The sequence below is a fragment of the Athene cunicularia genome (genome assembly GCF_003259725.1).
Source record: "Athene cunicularia isolate RWA chromosome Z unlocalized genomic scaffold, athCun1 chrZ_part1, whole genome shotgun sequence".
In the NCBI taxonomy this organism is placed as follows: domain Eukaryota; kingdom Metazoa; phylum Chordata; class Aves; order Strigiformes; family Strigidae; genus Athene; species Athene cunicularia.
In genome coordinates this window covers 23,585,477-23,608,718 of record NW_020799142.1, presented here as the reverse complement: position 1 = coordinate 23,608,718, position 23,242 = coordinate 23,585,477, and the positions used below count along the sequence as shown (strand labels likewise).

The following is a 23,242-nucleotide window of genomic DNA, read 5'->3' as shown; positions in this document are numbered from 1 at the left end:
GACAGTGTCAAAAGTCAATGTAAACAGCATGCACTGATGTTCTCTCAGCCACTGAGCCCGCCACCTCAGTGTAGAAGGGTGTCATGTAGTCGGGCATGATTTCCCCTTCATAAATCCATGCTGACGACTCCAAGTCATCTTCTTGTCCTTAATATACTCGGAAATGGTTTCCATGCTTATTTGTTCCGTTGGTTCCCAGGGACTGAGGTGAGGCTGACTGGCCTGTACATCCCCAGTTCCCCCTTCTTGCTTTTCTTGAGGACAGGAGTGGCAGTTGCATTCTTCTAGTCCTCGGAATCTCCTCCAATCACCAGGACCTTTCAAAGATTATTGAGAGTGGCATAGCATTGACACCGCCCAGGTCCCTCAGCATGTGTAGGTATATACCGTCATGTCCCATGGACCTGTGTACTTACAGTTTACATAAATGTTCCTTAAGCTGATCCTCCTCCACCAAGGGTAAATCTTTCCTGCTGCAGACTTTCCTGCTAGTCTCAGGGGCTTGGGATACCTCAGTCTTCTGCATGTCTCTCTCAGCAGGCCCACATTTTCCCAAGCCTTCCTTTTGCTGTAGAAAGAACTGTAGAAGACCTCTTTGTTGCCCTTCTGACTGGACATAAAACAACACCTTTTCCCTATGAGAATCATCAAGCCTTGAAACAAATTGCCTGTACAGTGAGTGTAGTCTCCATCCTTGGAAGTTTTTCTAGATCACAATTGGGTGAGCAACTGAGCAACCTTGTCTGACTTTTTCACTGATGCCACTTCAAGCAGAAGGTTGAACTTGAACTAGGTGACCTCTGGAAGTTGCTTCCAACCTGAATTAATCAATGTTCCTATGGTTCTAACAATTATATATACACCTTCTGTATTGATTTGTTCAAAGAACAATAATGAGGCATATACTTCATATTTGTCTATAGTAAAAAATATTATAGTAACAGATTTATCAAACTTTATATAATGTACCTATTTTAGGCAATTATCCTGTCAAAAAGGATCCATCTGGACAAGAATTTATATCGTATAACAGTCAGGATGGCTTATCTAAGGTTTGTAATGCAGTTTTATCTGCTACTTTATAAAGATATATTAGTTAAAATGATTAAATTACTTAAAAGGTGATAACCATTCATCATTCTGAAATTAATTTGTTGACCTCACTGCAAGCATTTTCTGTGTGAAATATGAAAACAGTTTATTATGAAAATGTGTTCCTGTGTATGTTGTTTAGAGTTGTACATATTGTTAAAGTTATATATCTTCTTGTTAAGTCTTATATTTATGTAAGATACGGTAGTTTCTATGTCATTTCTGAGTTAGCAAAAATGTATTCCTGATCTTGCTGCTACCAAGCAGATAATTCATCCCATGACAAGGTTTCTTTTCATTATATTCAGAAATATTTAATTCTGCAGTGATCTCTTTGACTTTATTGCTCACTGGAAAATGCTTCGAAAGTTAACATGGAAAAGAATCCCTGTAGAAATAATAAAGTTAAATTCTGAAAACTGTCAGTGGATTCACGGTAGTGAAAAATCAGAATAAGCTTTGAACCAGGGCACTTATTTTTTTATTTCTTAGTCATATACTTTGTTTCTCAACCTTGTTTCTGTCTAAAATTTTCATGGGTGTAATGATGGAAATCAGTTGGAGATTCAATTAAGTTAGGGCTTTTTACATCAGTTGAGCCTATTTATCTTTAATAGATAACATTAAGTATTAAATATAAACAACACAGTAAACATTAAATTTAAATAAATATATAATGTATACAGTAGAATCATACTATTTTTAAGACTGAGTATTGTGAATGTTCTGAGCATATTAGTCTTACACTGCACTCTTCCACAGCTGTCTGTACGTGCCCAGCTTGGCGCTACATCACAGAAATTTTTGAAGAAAGGAAAAAGTATTCCTGATGAATTATTAATTGACATCCTATTGGAAGCCATTAAGTATGAAATTGTGTATCTTTTTTCCTCAGTTATTTAGAATGTAATTATCCAGCTTGTAGTCTAGATTCAACCATTCGTCTTTATTAAGATGTTTTTTTGAACATTGGTCTTCTACTTGGAAAGTGGACCTAAATAGTGAAGCTATTAATGCTCATTTTATGCTAGCAGTAGAGTCTAGCACTAAATTATGCAGACATTGTACACTACTTCAGGTAAGTAAAAATATACACGAGTATCATATAGTCATTAAGCACAGCTAGTGTCTCTATTTTGTGTATTAGTTGGAAGCTATTCATCGTGTGCTAGTATTTTTTCTTTTAGATGTTATGAAATTAATAATCCAAGCATTCACACTTCAGCAGTTATGTTACTTCCTTTCAACTACTCTTGTTTGACAGAACATTCTCTCAACTAATGCAATGTGCAATTAGCACTTGTTTCTACATGAATATCATTTAAGTTTTATTATTCCTATTAGTATATTTTAGTTACAAAACAAATTTTGCTGTTATTTCAATGCAAAAGTTAGTAGACAAAATAGTGAAATTACACCTCTGATCATAGTCCATATAGAGAATGTTTTTGAAATCTTTATTTATCAATATAGCGAAATTTTTTTTTTTTCTTTTTTTCACTTTTAGTTAGGCATGATGTTATTTTTCTGATTTAAAATCCATTGTTATATAGTTTAAGTTTTAATTGTCTATTATATTTTGTATTTCTCTGGATATTTAATATATTGAATTTAGCATGAAAGATTGCTAAGGCCAGCTTTTCTTTAGGTGTTATTATTATCAATTCTCTGTATAATTCTGCTTCTTCATTTACTTTTAGCAAAATACCAGCAGAGAAGGGGTGGATTGTGGATGGGTTTCCAATGACAATTAATCAGGCAAAACTATTTGAAAAAGCCTATACAGGGATTGATCCAGAAGCAAAAGATGCAAATCCTGGAAAGCTTTCACTTGTTACCGATCCCAGAGCCCCTAACAAGTCTCCTGTTACCTCACCTGCATTTGATATTTCTGTGTTATTGGATATTTCAGACACTGTGGTACTGAAACGTGTGGCTAATCTGAAGAGTAAGTTTCTAACTACTTTTAAAAAAGTAAAATGACAAGCAGATTCTGACGTATGGGGAATGTAAAGATTGATATAACACTGAAATACCTAAATTGTGACTACTTTGCAACATAATAGTGAGTTGCATATTTTAATTAAAACCACTAAATTATATATTTATTTTCCTCTGACAATTATGAAATTAGAAATTGTTTAGATTTCTTGACAGTTTTCTTCTCCATTTTTAAGGCCCCTTTTAACTTTATCTAAAAGTACATGACTAGGTATAAGGAACACATTCATCCCAAACATTATTTACCAAATATAAATTGTACTTATGGCAGCAAAATAATATTACTGCACAATTTCTCTTCATCTCACAGTATCACTTTCATTAATTGTGCATTATCACCTTGAATGCTTCCAGATTATCTCAAATACTTTTATTTGCTTCAGTCAAAGGCAGATCAGAAATGTGGAAGTATATGTGTATATGCTTGTTTCTATTCATACTGAATTCTCCCCGGAGCTAAGTTATCACAATGGCTGGTGTAGATACCACATAAAACAGCAGCTGGAAAAAACACAAGTTACAACAGATTCAGAAAAATGCCTCATTACAAATAACTGTTTGTAAGTAAATAGTATTTTTCTCCAGGAGATATATTTGGAAAGGGATGAAGGAAATTATAAACAAAGGGATGTGCCAATATTCATTCTGTATAGATTATTACCTTTGTTTTGTCTTCAGTTAGTCAGTGAACAATCAGAAATTGTTAATTTTGTCCAACAAAGGCAATGGCAAGAAAAGCTTTTTGAGTGGTGTTTTGCTTCTAGACCACACATTTTTAATTGCCCTTGCTCACCTTGGTAAAACAAGTTCTTTTCATTAGTATGTCCCATATTGTCCAAATTACAAGGAAATTATACTCTGTTGTTTTCACTGCAGCACTTACATGGTATATGGCTTGAATTAAACTACCTTTACCTTTAACTTTTATGTATAGGTAGGAAAGAGGATGAGGCAAAATCATTAGAGCTTCTGCTAAAAATGTGGTGAAGATAAATGTAGACACTTGAAATTCTTATTCATTTAAAGACCTTGTATTGCCAAAACACTTTGAAAATGTGATAATAAAGTATATAATCTCATAAATCCAAACAGAATTTATTTCATCAGAGGTAATGTGATAGAGTCAAAAGAATAATTAAAAAATCTAAAATCCATTAAAAATTGGCTTATTTGTACTAGTTAAAGGGGTTTTTTTTAAATTTATAGAAGACTCAGAAAGAGAGAATACCATCTTCAAATACAGTGGAATATCTGCCTATTGTGAAAAGGAGTAGTTACTTCAAAGAAGATTCAGATTAGACGTGAAAATACCTTCTTACTTTTAGAATAGATAAGCCTATAATAGTCTGCTTGCAGGAATGCTCCCTCTCTGCAACTGGAGATTTCTGTGACTGCAGAGCATCCATCAGGAAATACTAGTGCTATAATTGGCTATGCATTTAAACAGAGGAAGAGGCAAGACTCTGTCTTTCCAGCTTAATTTCAGATTTTTATGATTTTCTCTTGAGTTTTCCTTTCTTTTAGGGAGTTTGGTACCCAATTTTTAAATGAAGAAATGTAAGATCAAGGAATACTGAGATTTTTCTTTTAATGATGATCTTACTTCGGGCTAATAACCACCTCTATAATTGCCTTTTTCAATATATCCAAATATATGCTGTTTTTCACACAGCAGATAAATCAAAGTCATCTCAAACTGAACAGGAAAACAACAACAATCAAAATTCAGATGCTGAAATCCTAGAGGAGAAGATTGACCTAGCCAGGGACCAGGTGCTACATAGGTATGTTATATGAAGTACAAAAAAGTTGCTTCAGCCAGATGTTTAGGCATGTCATTAATCTGAATCTCCTATGTGATCCATATAATACTGATATGCCTAGTGTTCAGAATTTATTTAGGAGTTTCTCTAATGTGGAGTTTAAAGGGTACTTTCATTTTTGCACAAGATATATAATCCTAGATTATAAGAATTAATGTGCTTTGCTTTTCCAAAGTATTCTTCCAAGGAGAATTTATTTTTCATATATATATATATATATATATATATATATATATTGCATGAACTGTATGTATATATATATATGTGTGTATATGTATCTATGCATACATATGTCTGAGGTATGTCATACATCATGTGACTGCCCTTGAGTGAAATGCACTTGATTTGAGTGACAGATTTTCTAAAATGGTATTTTCTGCTTTTACATTTATAAAAAACAATTGGTTTTGATTAGATATTTAACTTTGCATAAAGAGCAAAATTAAGAACAAGTTTTGTTACTAAATATTTGATACTATCAACTATTTCAGACTATTATTATTATTGTTGTGATATAAGAAAGTAGGTTTTGCTTGTGATAAGAAAGAGTAAGAAATATGGAAGTCTAGTTAACAGTAGGATTTTGAAATTTTTACTATGTTGAAAATGAAGGGTTGGTGTGGGTGGAGTATTATTCTGCCAAAAATATTACCTAGATTTGTTTTAGTATTACATTAGATGGTCTGCTTTTTCTTTTGTTTATTAATTCAGGAAAATGTTTTCTTTTTCATTAGTTAGGTTTTAATTTTATACGTTAATATGATTTTTATAGAATTTCAGGCTTTCTAGACACGTGGCCAAAATTAGAGAAATGGTTTTCAGTCCATCAAAATATTCTAGTGAAAATCAATGCAGAGACAGAAGAAAGTCTTGTGTGTGAAACAGTGAAGGAAATTGTAATGGAGGAAATTGACAAAAAACAAAATAGAAGTAAGTTTTCCTGTTCTTACTTCTTAAAATTCAGTAAGAAAAGGCTTTGTTATTTATAATTAACACTAATAATAAATTTGTAAAACTATTGATACTTAAAACATACTTGAAGGTATTAATTGTACATTCATATATAAGGGTCTGCTCAAGAAATATCATCAGAAAAAAAGCTTTTACCAGTTACAAGTCAAGATCTGCTCCCTCCCATTCCTGTGGCACCACTACCAATTGAACCAGGATCAGATGAATGGATTTATGTAGATGAACCACTTCCCAAGGTACATTCATTCATGATTAAAAGTCTTAGATACCGAAGTATATCTTTTTCTCAGTATTTTATTCATATTATACCCAAACATTTTGTCTCATTGCATGTTGTTTTCTTCAGTGTTTTTCAAGGAAAAATACACTACTACTGTATTATAAATATTAAAAAATACAAATAACAGTTTCTACTAAACTATATAAAATAAGGAGCACACTTTAAAATTTTGATCATTGTATTTTTCTGAATTCTTCACATAATGATGAAGAATAACACATGGATGCCAAAATAATACTTTTTAATATTATGAAATACTAGCGTAGACTTACTAGGTCAGTTTCTTTACCGTGCATCTTGTAGAAAGAATGTAAGAATGGGGAGTGTATGCACTGATATTTCTCCTGGGATACTTTTTTCCAACATATTTTCCCCAAAGATATCTTCCTACTTTCCAATAATGTGAAATTTAGGGGTTTCCTGAGATTACTTTATATCTGCATATTTGTGTTTAGTAGCTCTTGGTAGATTTTTCTTCCATGATTATGTCTAGTTGCTTCTTTTTGAATCAATTTACTTTTTGATCTCCATGATATAGCTTGTATAATTAGGCTGTTTCTGAAAAAGTATTTCTGTCTCTTTGCTTTAAACCTCTTGTTTACTTGAGTCATTTGATGACTCTACTTCGTTTATTGTGAGATACAATGAATAATAATTTTATAATCACTCTCTTAAGGTATTTAAGAAATGACCAGCATCTATTACATCCTCATTTTGCTCAGTGTTGCCTTGCTTTTTCAATCCAGTCATCATCTGTTTAAATCCTCATGTGGAGCTGTTCATACGTTGTCATGATTCTTCCCTTCTGTCTGGCTGTTCTAGTTCAACTGTAAATTTTTTGAGATGGGGAGCTGGGACAGTATGCAGTATTTGAAATGTAGATTTGAAGGGTGAATAATGATTCTCTGGGGTTTTTTCTGCAATTCCTTTACCAGTTTTGCCTTCATGACTGCAATTAGCTCGCATAGAACTGTGTTTCCTTTGCCCATGGGCTTTATTTTGCATTTAATGACAGTCAGTCAAATGTCACTTTTGCAATACTAGGCAGTCAGCTTAGATTTTTACCAGCATAAACAGGATAAACGAAATTTTGATTCTTAAGTACTCACTTAGTATTTTCACTTAGTTTATGAATATATCCAAAACTACAGATATTAGAGTGTTCTGCTGGAATTTCCCATTCATTTTGAGTACTGACACTTTTTCCAGTAAAATGCACAAGATAAACTGTATGTTGGTACAGTGTCTGTAATCAGTTGCACGCAGTTGTAAATCAAAGGAAGTACATAGTGAAAAAAGTCAGTAATTTGATTTCAGTAAATAACCTTTCGTATATTTGCTAATGCTACAATCAAATGGGTTCCAAGAAATATATCGATTAATTCTGATGTTTTTAAAAAATTCACAGGAGATACCTGAATTTTTAGTGCCTTACTGGGAAATGGTAGAAAACACATATGAGAGTACTATCAAAACTATACTTCGATGTCTAAGGGATGAACAGCATGCTGTGATTGATTACTTAGCAGATGTTAGGTGAGTAGAAATAGTAGCTTATTACATTAATTCTAGTATTTAGTATTTTCCCTCTGGCATTCTATGTCTTTTAAAACCAAAATTATTTTTACCGTAATTTACAGAAAAAAATTCCAAGATTGTTTGAAGCATCCAGATCTTAAGCAGGAGTTTGTATCTCAGTGGCAATCAGACTTTAATTCAGTTGATGATGACATGAGAGAAGATGAGGAAACAAAGGCAGAACTACACCAAAGAGTTACTGTAAGTAAATGGCAAAAGTTGTAATGTACCCTAAAGTATTATTTCATTGTATACAAATTTGATATACAACGAATGATACTATTATTTACATTTTTTTTTTCCTTTTTACCACTCCTCTTAAGCTGTTTCACTTTCTCTTCTACATAAAGTGTTCTTCACAATTGTTTCTCTGGTTTTTGGCCATATCTTTCTTGTGTCTTGCTTCTCTTTTTAGGTTATACTGTGGTATTCTGGCACATTATAAAATAAATATTTATCTGCTTTTTCTTTTATGTTTTATGGTTTTCAGTGATTTTACTCATAAATTTGGACATTCTGACAAATCTTTCAGTCATTTACTTTTTCCGTAAATGATATATGGTAATATACGTTTTCTAAAACTGATTCATACAAAGTAGAGAATTTCTTCAAAATGTTTTGACTCAGGTAGTTCTTTCTAGGTCATACATGTCCTGAGAGTTCTTCATAAAAACCCATGACACTAAAGGTCCTAACAAGTTCAGAGCCAGATTTAACTTAGGCGGGAAGTAGAACTATCTTTGAATTGATTAGATTCCCATTTCAGAACAGACATGATTTTTGGTTGAAATCATATCAGGAAGTGCTCCCATAAAACAGGGAAAAAAATGCTGGCAACATTATTAGTTGAAAGGAACAGTGGTGGAATTATGGATGATTCTTTGAGATGGATTCTTTGAGAAGACATCAGGAGCTGCCCCCATGTCAAACAGAGACACTGTCAGAAGGTTCCAAGATGAACCTGCTGCTGGCCAAAGCTAAGCCGATCAGTGATGGTGGTGGTGCCTCTGTGATAGCATATTTCAGAAAGGGTAAAAAACACTGCATGGCAGCTGTGAGAGAGGAGTGAGAAAATGTGAGAGAAACAACTATTCAGTCACCCAGATCAGTAAAGAAGGAGGAGGAGTGGGTGTTCCAGGTGCCAGAGCAGAGATTCCCCTGCAGCCTGTGGAGAAGATGATGGTGTTGCAGGTGTAGCACATGGAGACCACAGTGAAACAGATAGCAACACAGCAGCCTTTGGAGGACCCCCATGCTGGAGCAGGGGGACATGCCCTGAAGGGAGAGGCAGCCTGTGGCCAGCTAACACCAGAGCAAGCTCCTGGAAGGAACTGCAGCCTGTAGAGAGGAACCCATACAGCAGCAGGTGTACTGACAGGACCTGTGGCCCATGGAGGACCCACATTGGAGCAGCATGAACTTGAAGGACTGCACCCATAGAAGGGGCCAACGCTGGAGTTCTTGGAGAAATGCAGCCCATGGGAAGGACCCATGTGAGAGAAGTTTATGAATGGCTGTATCCCGCGAGAGGGACCTGACTCTGGAGCCAGGGAAGAGCATGAGGAGGAAGGAGTGACAGAGGCAATGCATAATAAACTCACCACAACCCCTCATTCCCCATCCTCTCTGCATCATTTGGGAGAAAGGAGGTAGAAGAGTCAGGAGTGAAGTTGAACCTGGGAAGAAGTGTGGGAGAAAGGTGTTTTTAGTTTTGTTCTATTTCTCGCTATTCTGCTCTGTTATTAGTTGTCAATAAATTAATTACCCCAAGCCAAGTCTGTTTTGCACATGATGGTAATGAACAATCTTCCCATTATTATCTTGACCCACTAACTTTTCCATCATTATTTCTCCCCCTGTCCTGTGAAGAGGGGGAGCGATAGAGCAGCTTGGTGGACACCTGGCAGCCAGCCAAGGTGCAAAACAGATAAGTTGTATGCTTATTTTATTCAGTCGCTTATCCTTACATGTATATCCTACAATATTGGCAACCATGAATATCTGGTAGCCTTCACCTTGGCTACCTTCTATTTATGCCGTCACTGACGTGTTATGTAGCCAAAGGATTACTCATTTGTCAGCTTCGCTGTGGCTCTTGTCCAACAGAGGACAACTGGATTTGTCTGAAGTCTTTGGATGGGGGGGAAAGAAACAGGATCTCAACATACTACTCTGAGACCAAGAACGGATGAATATGGAATCACTTATCACCTGAAGCCTAAGCTCCTTTTTGCGGGGCTGGTAGTGTAGAACATCTTTTCTCTATACAGAAACAGGTCAGGTGGGGTAGAACTGCTTGGAGCCTGAGAGACAGCTCATTTTAGCTTACCTTAGCACTGCATTGAACAGCACTCTTCTCTTTCGCCACCTTATTACATAGAGGTCTGTCACACTGTTTCCAGGCAGAGACAGCAAAGGCGAACAGAGAGTTTGCATGCATGTTGTATGCTTAGTAGGTCTTCAGTGCTGTCAGTGAGCCACATAGTTCTGCTATTAGATATAGTCAGTAGTTGAAGAGCCCTTAGTTATGAAGAACATTAAAGAAAAATGGCAAGAAGCTATCCAAATTAGAAGAAAACTTGAACATAATTTCTTGGAATTTTTCAGATCACGCATCCCCTTAGTGTTCATCTTGTATTAATTAATTAGTAAACCATTCAAGTGGAAAGTTCTTGGTGCAGTTGGGAGCTTAGCTATTCATATTCTCACATCTTTCTCTAGCTTAGATAGGTCTTCTCTCCTGAGGAAAGCAAGGCAGCCTACACATTCATCTCGTACGTTTGTATTCTTCTCTCTGGCACATTTATAAAGCTACTTTCTGTGAGCACACGACTTGCTGACCGGGCTTTGACATTTATATCAATAAAGAAAAAGCTCCAGATGGGAAAATGACCTATGCACATGCAAAAAATATAATTTACTGTTGGAGAACGGCTTGCAGAGAGCAAGGCCATAGCTCCCTGCAGGAGCTGGTCGGCCATAGCTCCCTGCAGAAGTTGGTCCCAGCCACCTGAGGTAAACAAAGGAAAGAACCCAGGGTACAGTTATGTAAACAAGGATGAAGACCCAGGACTCAGTTGTGCTAGCGAGGATTGTTGTGAGAACAAGGAGATAAGTTGGGGGCACATTACGACCTTGGGGGTGAAAGAAAACAACCCTGGGAGAGAAGCAGGTTCACAGCAAGAAAGATGTTTATGCATACCAGAAATGCCACAAGGGGCTGGGGTATTATAATGTGACTTTTTAAATGTACCCAATGGCTGAGACATTATAATGTAGTTTCTTAAATGTATCCAATAGAGTTGCAAGTAGTGTATTGTAGATTGCTTATATAAGGTATGATTTCTCTCAATAAAGTTGAAGCTTGCTCTATCATTCACATTGAATCGGCTGCTTGCTTCCTCCGCCCACCGCAATTTACAATAATAAATCTAAAAAAGCTATTCCAGTTTTCTTTAATAGTTATTATCTCATATTTCATTTTGTGTTTTAGGATCTAAGAGATCTTCTCTGGGATATCTGTGATAACAGAAGGGAAGAAGCAGAGCAGGAACGAACTGATATCATGAATGATGGCTGGTTACCAGATCATAGTGGGATTGCAATGAATCATTTCTTTTCACTTATGCAGGTATGGATCCTGTATGGAGTCTACAATGGAAGATGATAACGACTTAGATTTGGAGGATAGTCAGTCTCGGAGAAATTTCATATGGTTGGCTTCAAATAAGTGAGGGATTGAGAATTAGATAAGCAAATATTCATGCCTCTTCTGAATTTATCTGGAAAATTAAGAGACAAAAAGTAGATGACACTCCATATATGAAATTGCTTGGCAGACAGAAAAGGTTAAGAAAAACACCATTAGTATTGTCTACCCCCCTCTGACTTCCAATCTGTGGTGTATAGTGCTACTTTCTGCAATTTTATCAATCCAGTGAATTGTCTGAGTTTTGTAACAGGAATGTTAGAGGTGTTTATTCTTCTGTGATCATATTGACATCTGCTTTCAATTTACAAAGTACATAATTCACTGCTATTCTAGACCCACTTGCTGCTAAGGTTGTCCTGTATTCCCTATATCACAAAATTATTTCAGTTGTTAACTTCACCAACGTGGCTTGAAATTTTACCTACAAACTGAAATACTATTCTGTAGATACCTACAGAATGGGATGTCATTCGTTGCTCTTGAGATAATCAATTCAAACATAATCCAGCATCTGATTTTAAAGTTTTCAAGAGACCATCTTCAATTAGTTGTCTCTCCTCTCTCCAATGTTAAGCCTTTCTACTCAATCAGCCTGACCATTAATTATTTCAGTTCCTGAAATAAAGTAAGATTTCACTGTGACTTCTGTTCTAGGTGCATAAATTTGGTTTAGGGCTAAACTAAACTGGGCTAGACTAGACTAGACAGATGTTTCTATAAACTGAGTGACCATTCTGTGAAAGTTTTGGCAACTTTAAAGAACACAATGAAAATAGTGCTTTAAACACATGCCATGTGGTGCTAATTTGGCTGAAAAATCAGGCCTAAAAAGCTTAGGGTAGGCTACCTGCCCTTTAAATATGTTTTTATATGTTTAATAAACAAGGGAATTACTTTCTTGTATGAATGTTGAGGTAATTTAAGAAAGTTTGTGAAGTAGTCAGTTGCTAGAGTAAGGAAATTATTAACTCTCATTTCAGAGTCTAAATAACGCCCTAAATAGTGACTTAAGGCCACTATCTTGAATTATATGCATAAGGGAGCCAAATTAAAGTAATATTGCTGAGTTTAAAGCTTTTATTTTTCTCCTTTTATATTCATATATGACTTGCAATCCTAATTCACTTCTAGAAGAATTTCATGGACATGTATGATGCAGTCCAGAGGAGATTCACTATGATCTAGTTGGATCTGTCTTGTGTGTATATGCAGAATAGCCATTTAAAATTACAACTACCTGTATTACAATTACATGTATTAACAGCTTTTATTTTCCTAATCAAAAATGCAAAGGAAACAGTTTTTACTTTCTTTAGTTAGTATATAATCCCCAAAATAAATGAATAATTAAAGCTAAAACTACAGAACTAAAAATATATTAATTATATCTTTATGTTATGGCTTGCTTTGAGAAGCAGCCAAAAATAGGCTTCTTTGGTCTTGAGCTCTGCATCTGTGGGTTTTTCTGTGGGAAATTACATATATTCCCCAGGTGGCTCTGCTACTGTATTTACACATAGATTTGTATAAATGCCGTTTATCAGATTTCTTTCCACCTTTCTGTGTACACACTGGTATACCAGAAGATATTTTCTCCTTAACTTATGGATAAGTGCTGGTTTACACCACAAAGGTTTTATCCTTTGTTTTGTGACTGTGGTTTTGTACATTTTCCCATGAATATTTAGTACTGTTTTGTCAGTTAGAAACACCATACCATATCAATAAATCAAAACATGACAGGTGTTAAATGTTTTTTAAATCATACTTGATTTCTTCCAGGATGATTCACACAAAAGTCTTCAAGACACTTAGGTGTACAAAGTCTGTTGATTTTGGTCCAGAAAAACTGTATGGATTTTAAATTTTTCTCGATCACTTAACCCTCCTTATTTTATGCTATTAAGCATTTTATTTCTTTTGAACGAAAAGGTGCCTATAATTTGTTGGTATTAGTATACCTCCTGCTATAGAAATACATATAGATCAAAATATATTGTTATTAAAATTAATGCATCAAACATTATTTATGGCATATAATTTTTCCTATTCTAACAACTACAATTTTTATTAATCCTTATAAATACCAGTGTGAAGACATTATAGGTGCAAGTAGACGTATGCATTGAATCCACTATAAATTTTTTTTTAAATATGGTTATGTTTGTTGCTCTCCCTCAAACTCTTAGAATTTTGAATTGCCTCTGGTATCATCTATTTTAAAATGTAGCATAAATTTGTTCATTTCTGTTTTGAATTGCAATTTTTCTGTCCTTTTTTCTGAGGTTGAACTGGATCGTTTCCAAGATACAAAGAAACTTCTTCATGACTATTACAGGGCAATGGAAGGAAAAGTCCCAACAGATGATCATCAAGATTTTACTAGAATCCCATTGTTAGATATTATTGGTGTAGAGGAGAAGGAAGATCAAAATAAATCAAGAAGGTAGAAATGCATTACTAAATTATACAAATATCAACAAATACAGTGCACTGATAGCTTTATGGGTGTATGTGGAAATACATGTGCTTAGATTTCAATGGATGGGGAAATAAAAATTTTTAAATAGGAATTGTAGTCAATTGATGAATCTTGAATCATAGGTTTAATTTATCCCTGATTTTTTACTGATTTACCTATTTCATTTTCACTAATGCATGCCTGAATTATAAAACACTTTAAATGCTGCCTTAGAAAGAAATCTGCTGTAGAAGTGTTTCCTACTTCCCTTTGTGTTGCTGACAGTTTTCAGCATAACCCTCACATAACTAAGTTAAATATTATTGTGGAACATAAATGGGTTTTAAATAAGCACCAACAAACATAATTAAATGGGTTACAACAGGCCTGTCAGCTTGACTTTGGTGTCCAGGAAGCTGATGGAGCAGCTCATCCTGAGTACCATCACACAACACGTGCAGGACAACCAGATGCTCAGGCCCAGTCAGCATGGGTTTGTGAAAGGCAGATCCTGCCTGACAAACATGATCTCCTTCTACATCAGGGTGACCTGCTTGTTGGATGAGGGAAAGGCTGTAGATATTGTCTACCTTGACTTCAGTAAGGTCTTTGACACTGTTTCCCACAGCATTCTCGGAGCTAAATCCATCTGGCGGCCGAACATGAGTGGTGTCCCCCAGGGCTGAGTGTTGGGGCCACTCCTGTTTAACATCTTTATTGATGATCTAGACGAGGGGATCAAGTGCACCCTCAGTCAGTTTGCAGATGACCCCAAGTTGGGTGGGAGTGTTGATCTGCTCGAGGGTAGGGAGGCTCTGCAGAGAGACCTGGACGGGCTGGAGCCATGGGCTGAGCCCAACTGGAGGAGTTTCACTAAGGGCAAATGCTGGGGGCTGCCCTTGGGCCACAACAACCCCCAGCAGCGCTACAGGCTTGGGGAGGAGTGGCTGGAGAGCTGCCAGTCAGAGAGGGACCTGGGGGGTGATTGACAGCCGGCTGAACAGGAGCCAGCAGTGTGCCCAGGTGGCCAAGAAGGCCAATGGCATCCTGGCTTGTGTCAGCAATAGCGTGGCCAGCAGGGACAGGGAAGGGATCTGACCCCTGTACTCAGCACTGGTGAGGCCGCCCCTCGATTCCTGTGTTCAGTTTTGGGCCTCTCACTACAAAAAGGACATTGAATGACTGGAGCGTGTCCAGAGAAGGGCAACAGAGATGGTGCAGGGTCTGGAGTACAGGTAGCAAGGAGTGGCTGAGGGAACTGGGGGGGGTTTAGTCTGGAGGAGGCTGAGGGGAGACCTCATCACCTTCTACAGCTACCTGAAAGGAGGGTGCAGAGAGCTGGGGATGAGTCTAACCAAGGAACAAGTGATAGGACAAGAGGTAATGGCCTCAAGTTGCACCAGGGAAGGTTTAGACTGGCTATCAGGAAGCATTTCTTTCCAGAAGGGGTTGTTGGGTGTTGGAATGGGCTGCCCAGGGCAGTGGTGGAGTCCCCATCCCTGGAGAGGTTGAGGAGTCGGGTTGACATAGTGCTGAGGGATCTGGTGTAGTTGGGAACTGTCAGTGTTAGGTTAATGCTTGGAACAGATGATCTTCATGGTCTTTTCCAACCTTGATGATTCTTTGATTCTGTGAAAGCAGTCTACAAAGATGAAGAGAACTGAATGCCATATTAAAAGGTATGGGATGCTATAAAATAATTTCATAATATCAAAAATGCTGTCAATAATGACATCTACTTCTAAAAAATACTTACAGTTCATTTAGAAACTGAGTAATGAGGCCATGCCTTTAGCCCATGTGGAAAATATCAGCAGATCATGTAGTCACTTGACATAGTTTAGCCATCTATTATTCCTTAGCTTCTGTAGTTAAACTAGACAGTTTTCTTGTGATCTACACATTTCTCTACTTTTGGTCACGAGGAAAGCTCATCCATTTTCTGTTGCTATGGTAAATTTTGAAAATAGCTTTCACATTCTCAGCATATTCTCCAATGTAGTTATAAAGTAACACTTTTTATAAAGGGGTGGTGAATTGTGCCTTATATTTTTCTTTTTAAGGATTCCTCTAGTTTCTTGGAAACTGCCTTCGCTAGAAATAAATATTTCCAAGTCAAAAATCAAGGGAACTCCACAGAAGAGTGCTAAAGATGAGAATTCTGAAAACGAAGTTGCCACTTTTAGGAAAGATGAAAATCTTATCACTGATACATGGCAAGCAGCAGTAACAGCAGTATCAAATATGGTAAGAAATGTTTTATTTACTTAAACCTATCTGAATCGGACAGTCAGAGCCTCCCTTTCAGTAGGCAGCCTAAACACACAGCCTTTGCACTGTTTATCTCAATTTCATGTGTCTTGCTCCACCACTGATACTGTCATTGAATGCGTTTGTGTTTCTATGAGGAAAATGTTGGAATATGTGTTTATACCTGATACTTTCATTACATTACTAAGAGAAATATTTTGAATGTTGACTCTTTATATAATCTACTTCTTCCATGATAGACTCTTCCCTTATCCCTCAGCAGAAGCATGAGAAAAGGGACAAATTTTATCCTGTTGTGCACTGTTTGCTCATACCTTTCACAGCTTCAGAAGCTATGGTTACATTCTTCTAGCTAATAATGAATTAGGTGGGCATTTCAAATGGATGGTTTCTAGGTCCGCTTTTTCTTTTCTCTTTGATCATTTTATAGTAAATGAATTTCTGCACCCTTAAAGTGTAACTATAGTCTTGCTTTGCAGACTGTTAATTCTTACATTTCTTAGTTGCTCCTAGAGTACATGTAATAGGTTACAAGAATTGAAACCACTGTCACTCTTTCTTGCATTTTTTCTGTAGAATTTTATTTTTGATAAATAATCAAAATGTAATAAATTTAAATAATTACAATATCTCATTTGTTTTATTTACATGTGTATGTCTCAGCAAATGCTTTCAGCAAATATAGACTATTAAGAAAAGTAGTTGCACAGGGTTGATACTATGTGCTTTACTATGTATGACTATGGTGTCAAGGTAACAGCTGAAATAGAGTCTAAAGAAATGGAGGAAGAAAATGAACGTCAGCAGCTAGAACTGAAAGAAGATATGAAATCTTCACAGACACTGTCAGGCAAAGCTACTGGGAAAGATACCAAAGATGCCAAAAAGCTTTCTCCTAAATCAGCTACCAAAAAGAAAGGTATTTGAAATGCAGACTTTGTTTCAGCTGTGCTTGAAATTACTGAAATATAAATATGTCTGTAATACAGAAATGAGTAAGCCAAGACATTTAATTTGGATTTAATTTCTCTTTTGAAATGTCGAATGTGACATATCAATGTGAAAATCTGGTAGTGATAAAGGAGTGCAAAGGCTTTTGAATGGCAACTGCATTTATTTAATCGTATGTGTTGCCATTACTATTATGCAGGAATAAATGTTCTAAATAGAACTTAGAAAGTAAATATTAATTTTTCTCCATGTGCTGTTTTGGAATTGAATAGTTTGAACTAGTTTATAAAATTAAATAAAATTCAATTCTGCCTACTTTCCGGCCATAAGTTAAAATATTCCATATATAAAATGAAAGTACTGGAATAAAATTGATAAATCATCCAATACTGCAACGTATTTTGGAATGAATTTATCAGCCATATAGTAGCACGTATCTATCAAGGTCCATCGTTTTTATCTATAACTGTAACATGGTATAAACAAAGAACATAAAATTTAATGGCATATGTAGTCCTAAAAAAGAGCAGACTCCCATTGAGATAGATCTTGCTCACAGGCCTGGCAAGAATCTGTCCAACCAGGTGAGAATACAAAATTTATTTGCAAAAGAGAAACAGATCTAAAATCCTCTATCTGTTTAGCCTAGCAATTCAACCAGTCTGCTGGAAGGAATTCTGGCATGCAATGCTTTTTATATATTTTTTCATAAATACTTCCTTGAGCAGGTAGTGGTTTAAGTAACTTCCACTTCTTTCTGCAAAATGTTGTAGCTGCAGCAGGAAGCAAGGCTAGTAGCCTAAACTTCAGATCTTTTGTGTAAACTTCAGATCTTTTCTACTCAGCAAGAAAGGGGCTCAAGTCCTGTGGGTGTGAGGGTAGACTGAAATTCAGGTACTCCATTTCCAAATGAGAAAGCTGTAACTGCATACTTATTATGCACAAAGTGACTGACTTTTTAGCAAATTTTCAGATGTCTGGAAAAGATTTGTGATAAAAAATCAGCAGCTATCACCCATTTTATGCTAAGTGGTTAGGGTGGGGTTTGTGGATTGCCTCTTGGAAGTAAATTTTTGTTCAGACCTGGCACTGGATGACTTGCATGAAATCACAAAACTATAAAGTGACAGATCTGCAACTAGAACTCAGCTGTGCATTCCTCATGGTACAAGATGAGGTATCAACTGATGTATCTCTAACTGAAGTTTGGTTTCATGCCAAACAGTGTTACTGTAGTGCCCCTGTTACAAAATACCCTGGGATACAGCTATAGGCTAGTAAGTGAGCGATACAATTTGCCACATGTAATTTTATCACTTCTAGGTTTGACCATTTGCTTTATGCTGACCTGGTGTATCATGCAGATGTCAATATTTTTTTCTGTACCAGCTCCATCTGCTCTTCTAGGACAAAGCAGTTACAAATATTGTAATACTTTTGAGTAGAAGTGTTGTGACTGCAGAATTTCATGCAATCTTTAAAACCATGATAAAATACCTTTAGAATGTTTGTTCATAGATATGTAAGTTAAAACAAGCTGCAAAAGCAGCTAACAGAATGGTTTAAAAAGACATGAAATAACATAGCTCTCTTTTTTCTTCTGATTTTTAAATAGCATTATTTTCAATGCTTTGATGGTAACCAATGATATTTACTAACATAGCATTTTTACTACAGTTTAGTAAACAAATTTGCTTCAGAAGCAACAGTTCTCATTCAAAAGGGATTTATTTGTTTGCTCCTTGTGATAAATTGGTAGATTTTAGGGTCAAAGAGGACATTTTGACCATTTAGAATCACAACAGAGGCACACCTACTCAGTCATGATTTTCCCTTCAGAAATACATTTTAGCATGTTATTTAACCAATTTTAATAAGTTATATATGCTGGAGTAATTTTATGCAGTATAAATGTAAATGACATTTGAAGAAATCTAAATATTTATGTTGACATAAGACACAACTAACCACCTCTATGTTGTCATAAATGGTCACATCAAGTAAGATGGAAAGTGCCATTTTCCATTTTAAATAATGTCCTGCCTTGTGAGTGCCTATGTATGGATACACAAACTTACCAGCAAAGTCCAAAAACTGTGAGAGATCTATTTTCCTGCAGGACCACCTTCTACTGCATCTGTGGTTGAAGTCAATCCAGTTCCTATAACACCAGAAAAATTAAAGAAACAAGAACTGTCACTTAAAATAAAGCAAGAATATTTCAGTGCCTTGAAACATGAGGGTATGTTACTATTTGGTTACTTATATTGAGGATGATTGTTATTCCTGATTTAGGTGGTGTAATAGTCAAACCTACCCAGAAAATCTAGGGAAAATGGATAAGTAAGAAAAAGGAGGGGAGAGAAAGAAGGGTCTGGAGAAATCATGATTTTTTTTTAGGGTGGTACTCATCAGTGATTTTGTGGTAAATATATTTAAAATAGAAATGTTGTTCTTATTCTTCTTTTTTGTTCTTTCCTGTTTCATTTCATTTAATTTTCCATGACTAAGCAAGTGTTCATCATGAGAGAATAAGTTTCACGTAGGTGGTTAGCCACTCTTCAGTACTGAAGTATTCAGAACTGAATTCAGTATTTGAAACATTTTCATCTGGGAAAGAATTTGTTGGCAGTTATATTTCACTGGTGCTCTTCTGTCTGATTCCCGCTTCCTCAAGCCACATGGGATTTAAGCAGCAAGACACAGATTTTGTTTGTTCTTCCAGACTCTTTTCTGTACAGACTGTTCCAAAAACTATGTATTTTTCAGTTGTTCTGTCTCTTTGACTGTCTTAGCCAATAACTCCCAAGCTAATTGATCAATTTCAGTCAAAAGTAGATGTCTGAAAAACAGAAGTCCCAAACTGAAAATAGGCTGGAATTTATTTTCGAAGATGGGTTTTGGCTAGATGAAAAAAGACCTCTTTCTTACTAAATGGAGGATAATACCTAGCTGTTAGAGATTCTGTTTGACAGCAGGTGGCAAGCCCTTGGTAGGCTAACTTTTATATTTATTAGGAAAAGTAGAGGGCAAAGAGCAGTTAACGAACAAAACAAAAATTCATAACGCTTCTTTAGGTCTATACTGGTCCAAATGCTTGTACACCTACCACCTTCAACATGGTTTAATTGAAAAACAGTTTAGGAATAAATAGGCTAATATTTTGGGATAATGAGGAGAGGAATGCTAATTATTTGATCTCAGTAATATGAAGACAAATTTTAGTGGTTCATTGACATATTTTATTTTCTTGAATTTGCTTAATTTTCATCTTATATTTAACACACACCCCCCCCCTCCCCAAGATAAGAATGTGAGACGAAACATGTTGAGCTATATCTCATAACTGCACAGGCACATAGCTCGTACATTTGAGGATTATAGTTTCACTTGCAGCTGTGGTAACTGGATGCTTGTGGTTTTGGTTATCCAGATACACAAACACTAGCAAAGTCACTAGCTGTGGACAGTTGCTGAGTTTTTTATGATGATTTCATATTCCATTTCTCTGTTGCATCAATGTGCCTTGCCTTTTACTCTGCTACTGTTAAGAGAGCAGCTTTATCAGTGGACTGTGCAGTACCTGCTTCTGCAAATATAGGGAGACAAAAATTGTCATACACTTATCTTTGTAACATACCGATAGCAGCTACTCAAGGAAAATGCAGAGAAGTCACAAATAAGGCAGTCTTAAACTGTCTTAAGGAAAGGTGACTAGACAGCCACAAAGCATCCTCTAAGATACTTTCAGTTGCTTAGAACCTTTACTCTTATGACTTTGCCATCAGATAAAATAATCCTCTGTGAGACCCAGATCTATTCTACGTTTAAAATTTTGAACGTCAACTCTTTCTTGCTGAAAACAGAAAGTGTGCAAAGTTGCATTCTACTGTGACTGAGAAATAACATTAAAATGGCATGCCTTATATTTTCTAGGGTCCATCTTTTTACAATGATTGCTTCAAGAAAATTTTATCCCTAAACCTAAGTATTTTGAAAAATTAGTAGCATCTAGAATAAGGATTATAATGTAAATAATTTTACAGTCTTTAACTTTGAAGTCACTGTGCCAATTGCTGTATAATATTAAATGTTTAAAAGATTCTGCAGTACAGAAGGTTAAATATGAAGAAAAATCAAGCTGAATACTGAATTTGCCTTCAGCATTGAAAAATAATCTCTAACTACTGGTCCTCTTTTCATACTCTTCTTTTATAAGGCTTTAAATATCTTTCAATGCCTGTTTCATGTGTGTCTCAGTGCATTATCTTATCTAACTTTTCATCCAGTTGGCATCCTTTTTTACTTTCTTCCCATTTCTTGTCCTTTTAGCTCCTTTTTTTTTTAAATATTAGTCTCTCAGTGAGAGACATTTTTTTTTTTCTCAGTTCTTCCTATTCTGAAAACTAAAAATCATTACATTCTCAATGTTTTTAAAAGTTTAAATACTTAAATGTAAGTATTCTATGCATAATTTTGGTAGAGGTTATTTATTTTTTAGTGTTCACTAATCAAACTTCTCTAATGCAACCTGAGTTTTAGGGTATAAATAGTCATATGCAGGAAGCTTGAGGCAAAACCAGTGAAATTTGCCAGAAAAGCAAACTTTTATTCTGATTAACATACATAATGATTTAGATGTATTCTCTTTAAAATTTATCCATAACAGGGTACTCACATGTGCATCATTAAGCTTCTAGGTAGGTCTGTATATATATAGTGTTAATTTAGTTTGATGTCACTGTATACTTACCTCTAGTGCACCTCTATAATAGTTTTATTAAGGTATTTGCTACCTTGCGAATTCTGATGCTCATAGAAGACACGCTTTTGTAAAATAGTGCAACGGGGGTGATTCTGAAAAATAATTTTTTCAAAAATATGACAAATTAAATGTTTTACTCCCTAAAAACAGGTTAACATTAGGTGCTTAAGACTGAGAAATTTCCTCAAATTTTGTAAGAATTATTTTGACATTATTGTTTAAACAGAGGTAGCAGCAAAATCTCGACTAGAACTTATAAAAGAAAAAGCTTTAGCATTTGTTGAAGAGCTAACGATGAAAGCAGAAGAGGCTTATAAAGATATGGAAAAGTGGCTTGGATCCAGGTTCTTGGCAGAAATGTCCAGGTAATATATATCCAGTTTTATGTGGGAACCTTTTTTTTAAACCAGACTGTACTAGTAAAGATAGTTATTTATGCAGAATCAAATAATTTGAAAAAAAAAGAAAGTAGAAAATAATACTTTAATTTAATGAACTGGAATTTAATTTTAACTTAAATACCTGTATGGTAATAACTAATTTCTTAGATGATTAGAAGGTACTTCTGGCAGCTGTAGAGGTAATTATCAGTTCTGTTTTTCTAGACTACAGATTTAGCATATTTATGAGCACCTGCAAACAACCAGTTATTCCATTTAGTAGGAAGCTCTATATCATTTCAGTGGCTTCTGTCACTTTGGACTGTGGGGTTATTTTCTTTCCTGTGCTTTACACATCCTGGAAAATTCCACCTACTGTAATTACTACCATGTATAACATTTTTCAAATTTATTTCAGGGTCCATTAAAAAAAAAACCTTCTTCAAATTTTTTCTGCCCTAGTAAATAAAATGTGCTTGGGACCACTCTACGACACTTAGGCCAACTGGCATAGAATGGCTTGTGTCTGTATCATTAAAGGATATTACTCTCCAAAAGAAAGGGTTCACTTTGCCTTTTGGAAAATGTTTTTGGTTTGTACAAACTTCTGAAGCATACCTGGGGCAGTGCTGGTTGATCCATGTCAGGGCAAGCCCAAGACAAGAGACGTGAATGTAGGATGTGAAGGCTGTACCAGGCAGTAACTCAGAGGCTGAGTCTCTGCCTTCCAGCCAGTTTTATTTAATCTCTTGACACCAAACGCTACCAAAGATGCAATATTTATAGGATATCATGTCCTTTGACCTGATGTGCCAGGCCAAACCTATGTCCAGTTGAATGTTATAGACCGCTGATGTGTTTTTCTGTATAAATTGTACTCATTACACTTGAAACAGGAGTTCACATGCCCCTGTACAATGCTCCTTTAGAAAGTGCTTTGTACATCTAGGATTTAG

General features: G+C 35.7%; 1 protein-coding gene across 1 annotated transcript in view; it reads left to right on the top strand.

The window, feature by feature from the left end:
• Positions 1–23,242, top strand: part of LOC113489686 (sperm flagellar protein 2-like) — a 64,729-nt gene that overhangs the window by 30,894 nt on the left and 10,593 nt on the right. The window contains exons 13-26 of the mRNA XM_026865632.1: positions 979–1,052; positions 1,855–1,958; positions 2,793–3,040; positions 4,766–4,877; positions 5,689–5,846; positions 5,985–6,124; positions 7,577–7,704; positions 7,809–7,947; positions 11,240–11,377; positions 13,744–13,904; positions 15,983–16,166; positions 16,944–17,109; positions 19,261–19,383; positions 22,133–22,271. Coding sequence (XP_026721433.1) covers positions 979–1,052; positions 1,855–1,958; positions 2,793–3,040; positions 4,766–4,877; positions 5,689–5,846; positions 5,985–6,124; positions 7,577–7,704; positions 7,809–7,947; positions 11,240–11,377; positions 13,744–13,904; positions 15,983–16,166; positions 16,944–17,109; positions 19,261–19,383; positions 22,133–22,271 — 2,014 coding nt within the window. The remainder of the gene's footprint in view (positions 1–978; positions 1,053–1,854; positions 1,959–2,792; positions 3,041–4,765; positions 4,878–5,688; positions 5,847–5,984; positions 6,125–7,576; positions 7,705–7,808; positions 7,948–11,239; positions 11,378–13,743; positions 13,905–15,982; positions 16,167–16,943; positions 17,110–19,260; positions 19,384–22,132; positions 22,272–23,242) is intronic.